General features: G+C 37.7%; 1 protein-coding gene across 3 annotated transcripts in view; it reads left to right on the top strand.

Moving 5' to 3' along the window:
* The first annotated feature begins 6 nt into the window (after positions 1 to 6).
* PCNX (pecanex homolog (Drosophila)) overlaps positions 7 to 12710 on the top strand; it is a 143592-nt gene continuing 130888 nt past the window's right edge. For 2 of the 3 annotated variants that reach the window (XM_012724521.1, XM_012724519.1), the window contains exon 1: positions 79 to 135. In XM_012724521.1, the coding sequence (XP_012579975.1) occupies positions 133 to 135 (3 nt within the window). In that variant the 5' untranslated portion in view covers positions 79 to 132. Of the gene's footprint in view, positions 136 to 12710 lie in introns of all 3 variants that reach the window. The other variant, XM_012724520.1, reaches the window with a different exon arrangement.

Genomic DNA, 12710 nt, shown 5'->3' with positions numbered 1-12710 from the left:
CAGATCCTCCGGCAGGGGGTGTGGGCCGCACTCAGCGGGGGCTGGTACTACGACCCGCACCAGGCCACCTTCGTGAACGCGCTGCACCTCTACCTGTGGCTCTTTCTGCTCGGCCTGCCCTTCACCCTCTACATGGTGAGTGTGGGGGCGGGGAGGCGGGTGCTCGGCCCCCCCACCCCCGCTTCCCGCTGCCGGGGAAGCGCCGGCTTTCCCGAGTCCCGCGGGCGGTCGCGCCTCCCGGGCTCCGGCCGGGGGTGCGCCCTCAGGCTCTTCCCAGAGCGCGCACCCCGCGCTCCTGCGGCCCTCGCCCCGCTTGCTCTCACGCCCCTCCCCCACCCCACCCCACTCTCCTCTCTTCAGGGTTTCCCGGTTTTCAGTGATGACGGGAGAAACGAATCGCGGTAGCCCCCACCTCGCCGCCCCCGGGCGTCCGGCCCGTTCGCGGGGATTTGGCGTCCTAGGCCCCTTGGTAGGGGCCCGCGCCCGTTCTCGCCAGCCTTTCTCCCTGACGAGGTGAAGCCCAGGTGGGCTCCCTGCCCTTAGCGTTTTTTCTCGGCGCCGAGCTTTCTGCTCCCGAGGGGACGCCGCTGGCTCGCTGGCACGCGGGCTTATTTGTGCTCCGTTCCTCGGGCGCCGGGCACCCCTCGGGCACTCCCCGCACCGGGGCGGTTCTCGCTCCTCCTCTCCCCGCTCCACCTCGCCCCTGATCCCTGATCCGTGCTGAGCCTCTGGAGCTGGGCAAGAATGTGTGTCGCTCCGTTTGGCGTGGAGTTGTGGGTCGGCCCGGCTCCACTCGCTGTTAGGCGGTGGTTGGAGACCCGGCTCGTAACCTTTCTCCCTCACAACCTCGGGCCTTCCCTGGTCAGCTGAGTGGTCAGTGGCGGCAGTTTCCTGGCTGGCTTTGGGGGAAGGTACGGCGCCGGCTGGCATCGTAGCAGATTGGGTTGGCTTGGCTCAAGACCTTTTTACCCACAGGGAAAGGGAAAGTACTGCCTGTTGCTGAAGTCGGTGCGATCAGCTTCTCCTAATATAGGTTTTTCAGCTTTATTTCCACTAAAAGTTGCAAGCGCGCGCGCGCGCGCGCGCACAGACACACACACACACACATCACACATACCACACACACACACACACACACACACCACACCCCGACCTCGCGGCTTAGGGTGGGGCATTAAGAAAAGTATGGTGGAAGAGATGATACCTAAGCTTCGGCTAACATTTTTAAGTAATCGGAGGAAAGGAAGGAATGGTAACTTCATTTTAGGAACATTCCTTTGAACATATTTCAGCTAGCTCTGTGATTCTTTGTGGGGCTGTATATAGGACGGTGGAGGTTAGAAAATCTGGGTATAGGTCAGTAAGAGGTACTGGAGTGAGCATATCCACCTCTTTCCTAAGGAGCTCAGTTTTGCTAATTGGCAGGGGAAATGTCTCCTTTGAGGAAGAGGTACTAAATCTCATGTTCTCACGCAGGTTTTATTTTTCATTGAAGGTGTTTTTGAAGGGACTTTTTGCTTGGGGGTAAAAAAGCTATTTAAAGAAATTACTGATGACTGGTGGCTTATTTTCTTTTAGGGCGCTTGTTCGGTCTTGCCCCATTCTGCAAATTTATCAGGAAATGTTAGGCGGTTCAGTTAACTCTGGCTTTGGGAGTTCTTTTTGCACTTCACTACCTTCCAGGAACTTGACATTAATGAACAGGTTAATTACTTCGGGTGTAAGAATCCTCAGGCTGTCACAGAGCTGTTATAGTAACTCCCGTAGTATGTATTCAGGAAAATTGTAAATCTGAAACTGGTTATTGAGGTAGAATTAGTTGCTGTGCTCCAAGCACATGTTCCGTGAGCACCTAATCTAAGTGTGTAATTGACAAACATTGCTAAAGGAAATGTAGAGCAAAAGGAAAGCAATGTATTGAGCCTACTGTTTGATGTAGGGGATTTGTCCAGTTAATTCAGTTAAATTTAATTTGCAAATAAGTATTTGAGTGTTTACTATATATCAGGCAATTTTCTGGGTGTTTGAAAATAAAATTGCTTCTCTGACTTGTCTCATTTTATGCTAACTCCTTGCTTCCTAAATCGTTTGACACTTTCCTTGATTCTTTTTTTTTTTCTCACCTCACATCAAATTTATCAAATAACCTGTGGATTTTCTAACCAAAACCTAACTAGAACCCAGATAATCATCATCACTCTCTTGTTTCAAGTCAGCATTATGTGTCTCCTGGACTGTTTCAGTTGTAAGGAGGCTCACTGTTTCCATTTGTTCATCTGTTCTCCATACAGAAGTCTGAGCGGTTCTTTAAAACCTAAGTCAGATCGCCATACTCTCTGCTTTTAGAGCATGCCTTTCCCGGCGTCTGTTACCCCTCACCCACACATTTGCCTGCTTACAATTTTCCACACACAGGAATATAATTCCGGCCTCAAGACCTTTGCACTTGCTGTCTACCCTCTGTCTTGAAGACTCCTCCCTTGCAGATAACTGTGTGGTGGCTTGCTGTACTTATTTCAGGCTTTAGTTACATGTGAGGATTTACCTCAAAGTTATGTAAAAGAGCAAATTCTTACCTCCTGCCTTACTTCCTCACCCTCCTCTCTTTGTTTAATAGCACTTTCCACTGATTGGTAAATGCTTACTTACTTTCTCATCTCATTTGAATTTTACGGGACAGAGACTGTTTTGTTCGCTGATCTTTTGCCAGGTACGTAGATACAGTATTGAATAGATTTTGAAGTAAAATACAACATTCTATGTTAAAAGTCCGATATAAATTATTTCTGTACTCTTCCAATAATAAATGATATTGACTATTAAGTATGTACATAGATTTTTGTTCTGTGTCCTCACTTTACTGGTAAGACAGCTGTGGTTTAGCCGTTAATGACTTGTTTTATGACTTTAGGGAGATCCTTTGAAAGGAGAAATTTGTAGTTTTTGCAGTTATAAAATTTTTAAATAGTGAAAATCAAGAAGTAATTTTTCCTTCAACTTTCATTGTCCTTTCTTTTCCCTTAAGGCACTCACCCCATTTTATCTTGTTATAATTATTTTTGCACATGACATGTCACAGATGGTGAGCTTTGTGGGCGTGAGCTTTGTGGCATTTTCATGTGGTGGAAAGCAGACTGGAATTGTGTCATATTGATTTTTGAGTCTTGGCTCTGTTTATTGATTGTATGTCCTTTGGACAAGATTTTCCACTTTTCTGAGCCTTTGCTTATTCATTTGTGAGCTATCTCCTGGCTATTTTGTTAAAAAAAAAAAAAAAGAAATAGAAGAAATTGTACATCTTCAGAGTGGCCTTCAGTAAATGTCATTTGAAAAATGGGAATTAGACCATTATTTCCTCTATAATGTGTGATTGGAGATTAGATAGTATGAAAACATAATCTTAACAATTTTCCTTTTTGTAAAGCGTCCTAGCTCTAGGTGATGAACTGTAACATTACATTCTATTTACCTAAGTGGCTGTCAGATTCTAGTTGACATCAGAATCATTAGAATATGTTAAAAAATGTGCACATGTGCATGTCCCTTTTGATATCGAAGCCTGGAGTTTTGCACAATGATTTGTATTTTATAAACACTCCGGGCCAGTTTAAAGAACTTGATCAGTATGTCTCTGATTTCCAGCACTGACATATAGAACTGCCCACTCAACAGACCTTGGCTGTCTCACAGGCATCTAAAGCATTATTGATTCCCCACTATACTTTATTTTCTTTTTCTATCATCATAGTTGATGCCACTATCTTGTATATAGTTGCCCTTACTTCCCCCAACCCTATTAGCAAATTTAATTAATTCTACTGTTAAAATATCTCAACCCTCTATTCCACTTCTTAATCCACATTATTTTTTGTCTACATTACCACCTTAGTTTCTATTTTATAGCTTTTTTTTTTTTACCAAAGTAATAGACATCAATAATGTCATTCCCCCTTTTAACACCCTTCAATGAGTTTCTTTTGTACTTAGAACAAAAATCCAATATGCTTTCTGAGGCCTAACTAAAGCCTTAGTGCGTGGTCTTTATAGTTTCTCCACCCTGCCCTAGGTACACCTCATCCCCTCTGTTACATGTCCTGTTGGGGCCTGTACCTCTGGGGCCTTGCACATGCTGTGTCTTCCGAAGGGAAGGTTTACTCTCACCTTTGCTCTTTCCAAACTGACTGCTTTGGTCTTCAGGTCTGGATTTATTTAAATGTCATCTCGTCAAAGATGACCATAAACAGCTTCTCTCTTTTTTCCAGCATTCCATCCTTAAACTTTCCTCCATAGGAAAGTTTATTATTATAAATATTTATGTTTTTGTTTGTTTACTTGTTTGCTGTCTCTAATGCCCCGGCCCATGCTTTCTAAGTTCCATTAGGGCACAGGTTATATCTGACTTATTCTGTGATTTGTATCCAGTGCCTACTTTTGTGTTTGGTTTATAATAAGTTTTGAATAAATGCTTGTTGAATGAATTTTTTTTATTGTGTATGTGAATTTTCTTTGGACTTATGGACTTAACTGATATGGAATAATTGGGGGCTGGGAAGAGTACTGTGATTAGCTGCATTATTTGGTCACATTTTACCTAGTGGTAATATTAGAAAGCAAGACATAAATCAGTTATAGAACTATCGAAAAATTAAATACAGGATGACTTGAAAACATTTTCAGTCACTCATATTAGAGCATATACAGCTTTTTGTTTACGCGTTTCCTGTATTTATAAATATGATATAAGCAATATATGTTCTTTAAAGCTGTGGAGAGATTGTATTAAGAAAATTAAGTCATTTGTGTAAAATTTGTGAAGCTTCAACTTTTTGGTTATTTTTTTTTTCTGGAACTTATTCTTGTCATTTCTAATATGATAAATTCTGAACTTAGTGAGGCTATCTCTTGAGGTTCTTTTTTTGTTGTTGTTTTCTACTTCTTTTTTTCTTTTATTCATATATCTATTTACATTATTGTTCTTGAGACATTTTCTTTATGATTTAAAAAATATTTTAAATATCAATATAAGCAGTTTTTATTATGACTACAACTGAACTTTTCATATTTCCTAAAATATTAGCTGATTTAGTAAAATCACTGTATTGTGAATTAGCATTTAGACATGATTATTTTTATTAAGTGTTTTTTGGTGTCTTTTAAAAGGAAAAGTTTAATGAGGTCTGTTTGACCCATATCCTGTTCTTTTCTGATTAGCATTTTCAATATTTAATATCAAGGTGAATGTAATTATTACCATAGTTGATTATGGTGCAGATACAATTTTAATCTCTTTTACGCCAACTATTATAAATTAAGGATATATTGTTCAAAGGTGGCTTACAAATAAAATTTCCAAGAAAGCAGCCAGGTTTGTCAACTTGTATTAAAGCTTGTGAATTTACAAAATGGCAATTGATCCCTAAAAATGTTTTTCCTATCTTTAGTTAAAGGTAGAATATCTTCTACCATTTGAGAAATCATCAGAAATGTTTTGATTTCTTTTCCAGCCTTTGAATACATAGGTTTAACCAGGGAGTTTGCTTTCTCTAGCAGACTTTATTTACTGAGAGTTAAATTTTCCAACTTAAAAAAAAATATTTATTTATTTATGCATACAGAACTGGGATACAGGCCAGAGGGCAGGAGCAGTGAGAGGATTCACCAGAGACAGAGTGGGGAGCAGTACAGGCCAACTGAGGAAGTACACTGCTGAGGGGAGCAGCTGACGGGCCAGGAGAGGTCTGCCACACCATGTGAATCACCTCTGGGGATCAAACTCATGCTGAAGTGGCTTTAGCTTGTGCTATGCTTTAACCTGCCAATTTTCCAACATTTTTTAATGAGAATTTTCATATAGAAGAGTGGAAAGCATTTATCCATCACGTAGATTCTTTATTTTAATTTCATACTTAAAAAGATTTATTTTTGCATACAAGAGTTGGGGTGTAAGCTAGATGGGGGAGGGTGGTGTTTAGAAAGATTCACCAGAGACAGAGTGAAGAGCAGAACAGACAGATTGACTAAATACACTGCTGAGGGGAATAGCCAGCGAGACTGGAGAGGTCTGCTGCACCAGTGTGGATTAGTTCTTAGGCCAGGGATCGAACTTGTGCTGCAGGGGCTGCCCATAGCTTCATAGTGCTGAGATTTAACTCTTGTGCCACCAGGGATGCCCAAGAGCTTATTTTTTTAGAGGAATGTGTGTTAAATAGGTTATAGGCATCAAAACACAATACCACCAAATACTCTGGCATGTATATTATTCTAAAGAGTACAAATCTTAAGTGAACCATTGGGTGAATTTTGACAAATGCATATACCTGTATGGGGTAAACCCATTATGTATGCCATTTTAGTTTCATGCCAGAGAGTTCTTGATTGCTCTTCCCAGTCAAGCCTCTCACCCTTGTTCTTATTTTCCCCCATCATGTATAATAGATTAGTTTATCCTGTTCCAGAACTTCATATAAATGGAATCATGTAGCACATACATGATATAAATTTTTTACTCAACATGTTTTTGAAATTCATCTGTGTTATAATGTATATCAGTATCATGTTCCTTCTTATTTTGGAGCAACATTCCTTTGTTGACTTTTTTCCAGTTTATTCATCTTTATCCATTCTTCTCTGGGACTTCTTATTGACTGTTAAATAGATGGTGTCACTCAAGCATGAGGAGAGGTTTTATTAGAATTTAAAGAATTTGGAAAACTTGAATATAAAAAATTTTTCCCAAATAAAACACAAGTTTTAATTGAAAATAAATAATTGCATACGTCATTCAACTTAATTTTAGTAGTTTTTAAAACTACTTTTATTTGATCAGTATTTAGATTTTTCTCTTTTGTCAGTGCATAAGAAAGACCCTTTTCGTTCATGTATAGGCTACCTAAGAAGTTGTTGAACATTTGAGTAACCCAAGTATATTTGCAGCCTTTAAATACATAATCTTCTTTATCAAAATGGGCATAAAATGTTTCTACTGTTGTAAAAGCCTTTTAATTTGACTGTGAATTGTGAATGTTTACATGTGTAGACAAAACAAAAGTAGCCATTTTAATAGCTGTCTTAGGCCAGAGTATAGCTGTGTAATCACCTTCCTGGTATTGGTTATGTTGGTTGTAAGTTTTAGCTACTTAGAAAATACTGGGGTGAGTATCCTCACAATTCAGTCTTTATATTAGTCTTTTATACAGATTCCTAGAAATAGACTTGTTGGACTAAAGGATTGGTATGTTTTTCTTTGAAAATTATTATTTTAGAAACCTTCAGTGATCTTTATTATTGAGAGAATTAGAAATGGGTAGATAGCAAGCAATGTTAGATTCTTGAGAAGATAAAATAGGTTTGTGCTTCAGAGAGCACAGGCATATTATCATCCTGAGAAAGGAGAAAGGAGGTAAGGATGAACACTAATAGAAGGTATAACCAGTTGGTGATAAAGGTTGATATGCATACTTTATGATTTATGTCATGCCCTTCTTACAGAAAGTATTTCTATTGAGAGTTGAATTAGGGATGTGATGATACTCAGGAGGATCTCCTGAATTTTTGGAGATCCTCCTTATTTTTTGGAGTGTGGTAGAGTGACTAGGAATGGATGGTAGGATTGCCAGGCAGTTTTGAGGGTACCCTTAAGATTAGAGAATATGAATATGAAGTATGGCAAAGAATTATTTAGGTGAGAAATTGGGGCTAAAATTTACTTAAAAGTTATAGTGTAATTGAGGATAATGGAGTAGATGAGATTTGTAAAGAAGGCATAATTCACTAGAAAATGGGTGAGACAAGAACACCAATGACAAAAAGTTAAAAATCTGTAAGCAGACTAGAAAAATCAGAGGAGTGTGTACAGAAGCCATGGAAAAAGTATTTTGAAAAGAAGGAATTAGTCAAAAAATGCCAAATTATCCTCCATAAAGGTGGTACGAAGTTAAATTGTCATCAGTAGTATTGAAGGTACTTGTCTTCCCACCTCTACTCAACACTTTCCAAACCCAAAAGGGTTTTGTTGTTGGAAATTCCTTGTTCAGTGGATGGTTTAATAAAACTCAGTGAAATTCTATTTGTAATAATAGGCAGAATTTCTCTTAAAATACTTTTTAACTCAAACTTTTTGTCCAGATTAAGGCTGTTTTTGTACCCATTTACATCACATAAAAACTTTTACCTGATTTTTGTGTAGTCTGTACTCAGGTAATTTTCACAGTAGCTAACTGATACATGAGCAGAGATCTTTTTTTTTTGAGAGGAGCCCGTGCCTTTCTGTTACATAATCTGAATTAAATCAGATGGTTTTCCTGTATCCCTGTGTAACGGGGAGGGTGGAGAATTATTTTGTAGGTGAACTTAGGCATCTGGGCCACCTGGGAGAGTAACATTAGAATAAATAAGCTAGAACAGATAGATTACACAACATGTCAGAAAAAGGCATATTATAAGAAATATTTTGTAGTTTTTGCTAATGTCAACTTCTTTAGCATATAAATGAATTTTGCCATCTCACAGTGAAAGGCGTAGCTACTAATTCTGATTCCTCTATCTGTCCCCTCAAAAGCTGACTGCTTTCATTGGTGGAATTGTAATTGTTCAGACTTTGTTTTCCTTACTTATCATTAGAAACTGATGGGTTGCATCTTTTATAACTTACACCATTGGTGCTGGTCTCTATTGCTCTGTGTTATGATAAGAAAAAAGAAAACCTAGGGAAAAACAAACCATTTCCTTTTGAGGTTTTAGAGGGTGGGGGGAGCCTTTTCTGTATGTAGGGCTTTGTACAAACCAAATAGAACGCTGAGTGCCAACTGCCCAAGAATAGACAGGAAGATTAGTCACTAATTTGAGAAGCTTGAATCATGTATCTGGCTGTTTCCTTTTCCTACCCCTCCTCACTCACTGAGTGTTGTCTAGACATAAACTAAACAGCTTCAACCACGATAGTTGACTTTAAAACTTCACATTTTGCAATAATTTTAGTTTTACAGAGAAGTAGCAAAAATAGTAGTTCTTGTATATCATTTATCCAACTTCCTCTAATGTTAAAATCTTACATAACCAGGTGCATTTTTCAGAGTTAAGAGATTAACACTGCTACAGCACTGTTAACAAATTAATAGACTTTGTATTTGGATTTCATCAGTTTTCCACTATTGTTTTTTTTTTTCTGTTTCAGGATACTAGCTTGCATTTAGTATCATTTTAAATACAGTTTTCTTACTGTTTTTCCATATCATGTTGGAACTCTACTCTTTAAGGAATTTTATAGCTTATAACAATTTATCAAATGTGTTTTATAAGAAAAATAAGAGATTTTATGTCCAGATAGATACTTTCATCATGGACCAAAAAAGGAAGAGTACTCTGAGGTGATTTTTGAATCATATGTTGACCATTAACTTGTTGGGCTATTTTAAGATTGACACATTTAAAGAAACTAAAGAAAAGAACAGACAAAAACCAAGCCAAAAACAAACTCTTGGAATCTGACTGCAGAACTTAGGTTACCGCAGTGGTTGTGGGAGAGAAAAGTAGTGGGTCTAGTGGACTATGATGTTATTTGTGTTTTCATGGTGAGTGTGGTATGGCAGCCCTTTAAAGAGCTGTGAACCTGTTTCCTAAAACATAAAGTGCTGTAAGCTAGTGTTACCTGAATTTAATACATATGTATATAGAAAGCCAGCTTATAATTGAAAGCACTTCCATCAAAATAAGCAGAATAATATCATTTAGATAGTTAATAGCCCCCCAGTTTGTAACACAGTGGTTAGTACATAACAGGAGAGTAGTGAGTATTTGTGGGGTAATTGATTTATCCCTCTCAATAAAATAAAATAGAAATATTTTACATATGAAGAATTATATGATGTGTAATGATTCTAAAGATGAAAACACTAGAGTGGACCTCTAGTGTTGTAGCTTCCTTTATAAAGCTGTTTTATTCTAATGTATAAATTAGAGGCCGTGAGACAAATACACAACCATATTACAAGGTAGACATGACTAATCCCTTATGTGTCATAAAGTGTTCATCAGTCAGAAAGAAGATGCAATTATTTCCTAGAAGACTTTATGCAGAGGATAATTTATACATTTAAAACATTTACTGTGTGCCAGGCATTGTGGTAGGTCTTACTGTGGGGGACCTTTCTGACTTTTGTTATTGGTGCTGGAAAAGCATTACCCATAATCTTCCCACAAGTCAGATGAATCTTTATTCTGGGGGAAAGGTTGTTAAAAGAATGTATGTTCTCAGTTATAGCAGTTTTTCCTGCTGTCAAGTACCTTGTAATATATCAACATGTTAAGTCTTTGCCAGTGATTAATTTATTTATGCATACAGAACTGGAGTTCTTGTAGGCCAGTGGGGGTGGGGGGGGTGAGAGGATTCACCTGAGACAGAGTAGGGAGCAGAACAGGCAGATGTACTGAAATACACTGCTGAGGGGAACAGCAGCTGCTGTGCCATGGAGGTCAGTTCCCTGACCAGGCATTGAATTTATGCCTCAGTGGCTGGAGATAGCTAGACAGCATAGACTTTAACCCCTGCACCATCAAGGAGACCCTCAGAGAATTATTGTTAATTCACTTCTTTTATTTTTATCTATAATGTTACTGTCCCTGGTAAGTATCTGGAAAGGTTAAGAGAAAGGATGTAAAAATAGTTAAGAAAACTCCCCAATCAGTCAATAGTCATTTGCTTTATTTATGCCACAATATTTATTATAGATGAAGTATTACAAATGATCTCTACCAATACTGTGATACCAAGTTTCACAGACCTTAAGACAAAACCCAACTGAACTTTGCAGGGGAAAAAGGAGGGCTTGTTTTCTTTCTTTTTTTAAGGTTGGTAATGAAGTCCTCAATTTAAATGTTATTTTTTTAGGGAGAATGAATATGACTAATCTGAAATATCAAAAAATCTTGGTATTTTTACAGTTCCTTGTGCCTTAGGAATATTAAAATATACTATCTATATCTTTGAATACAATCACATTTTTCCAGCTTATTTATATGACTATTTAAAAATTTATAGGAATGTTGAATGCTCACCTAAATTTTTACCACTTGTACACTGGTGAATGCTACATAAACATACGCAGGGTCTGACTCAGTATGTCATAGATACCATGACACAGTCTTAAAATACTTAGGTTTCTTCCTATATGATCACAATACTGTATCACATTGAAGATAATTAACAATAATCCTCCAGTATCTAATATCTAGTCTGTAGTTGAATTTTCCATTATCTCCAAAATGTCATATGTAAACAGTTATCACAAAACAAGTACGTTTAATCATTTCTCTGCTACCCAAATTATTTAAAAGGTCTAAGGTTGTATAAAATGTTCTATGTCATAGATTTGTCTAGTTGTAATGTCATTTCCCTTCCCTATTTCTATAGTTCCAATAAACTTAAATCTTATTATCTAAAGTTTCAGTTCTTAGAAATTTATAAATTTTAACATTTGATATGATTAGTACTGTGTTGCAAATTTCCCTCACATTGTTGCTTTGCCTTTGATTTGGTAATCTTACATAATTACAGACAAATGTTTATGGCATCATTTTTATTCACATCATTATGCAGTGTCATTATTAATCAATTTTTCATTATATATTTTGGTTTTCTTTATTAAATATGTACCACATATTTAAAAGTTTAAGTACCATCACGAAATACACCATATGACTATTTTGTTCTAGGTATTAATATATCCCTTTTAGCTAATTATAACTTTGTATATTTTATTCACTAATGGGGATGAGGACTTTGTTATGGAATGGTTTCAGACTGCTTGCTCTGCACTTCCATGCTGTTCTGAGTCAACACTCATCTCTTTCTTCTTCTGTAACAAAATGCATATCACAACACATGCTAGAGTGAAACTATGTAGGGATAATTCTGAATTTGCTTTCTCTTCCTCCCTACCTCTTTCTGTTCTTCTTTTATAAAGGAAGGTATTCAGCAGCCTTGGAAGATTATTAGGAATTCCTTTATATTCTTTATGTGTGTGTCATGATACTCCACTTGTTCACTGGGCTGTTGCATGGGGCCTAGGCTTCTACACAGGCGAGACGCAGGACAGAGCTGTCAAAAAGAAATGGCCACCTAGGATCTAAGAATTATATTGCTCGAGGTCCTAGTTTGCTCCATTTCAATAAATCAGTGTTTGGGTGTGGATATTTGGAAAAACCACTTCCCCTGAATATCACAATAGAAAAAACTCATAGGGTTGTTCTCTTGTACACCTGATGTTCATGGTTACTATCCTGGGAGGTCTTTCTTACTCTTGGTAAAATTTATGAATATCTGAAAACACTATTTTCCTGCTTGTGTTTCTGGCTTCACTCTCTTCAGCAGTGAATAAATTGCTAATAACTTTGATCCTGGCTTTAATGGGAGATTTATGGTACTGATAAGACTGATGTTTATATATAAAGCTTTTTCCCCAGCAGAGTGTATTTCTTGAGCATTTCACCCTCCAGCTAAAAAACCCCAACACATTAATTAGACTTTAATCATGAAAATAATTCTAGCTATATATATTGTTCCAGGCAGTACTCATGCAGCTACAGTTCAACAAACAAAAATATATAGAGTCCAAGGTAAAGTCTAAAATACACCAAATAATGCTGTGGCCATACTGTGGTGCACATTTGTTTGTATAAGGTCTTAGATGAGAGAGTTTACAGCATATGTTTCT

Source organism: Condylura cristata, unplaced genomic scaffold (genome assembly GCF_000260355.1).
Source record: "Condylura cristata isolate star-nosed mole 26May11 unplaced genomic scaffold, ConCri1.0 scaffold00013, whole genome shotgun sequence".
In the NCBI taxonomy this organism is placed as follows: domain Eukaryota; kingdom Metazoa; phylum Chordata; class Mammalia; order Eulipotyphla; family Talpidae; genus Condylura; species Condylura cristata.
This window is presented reverse-complemented; position numbering and strand designations above follow the sequence as displayed.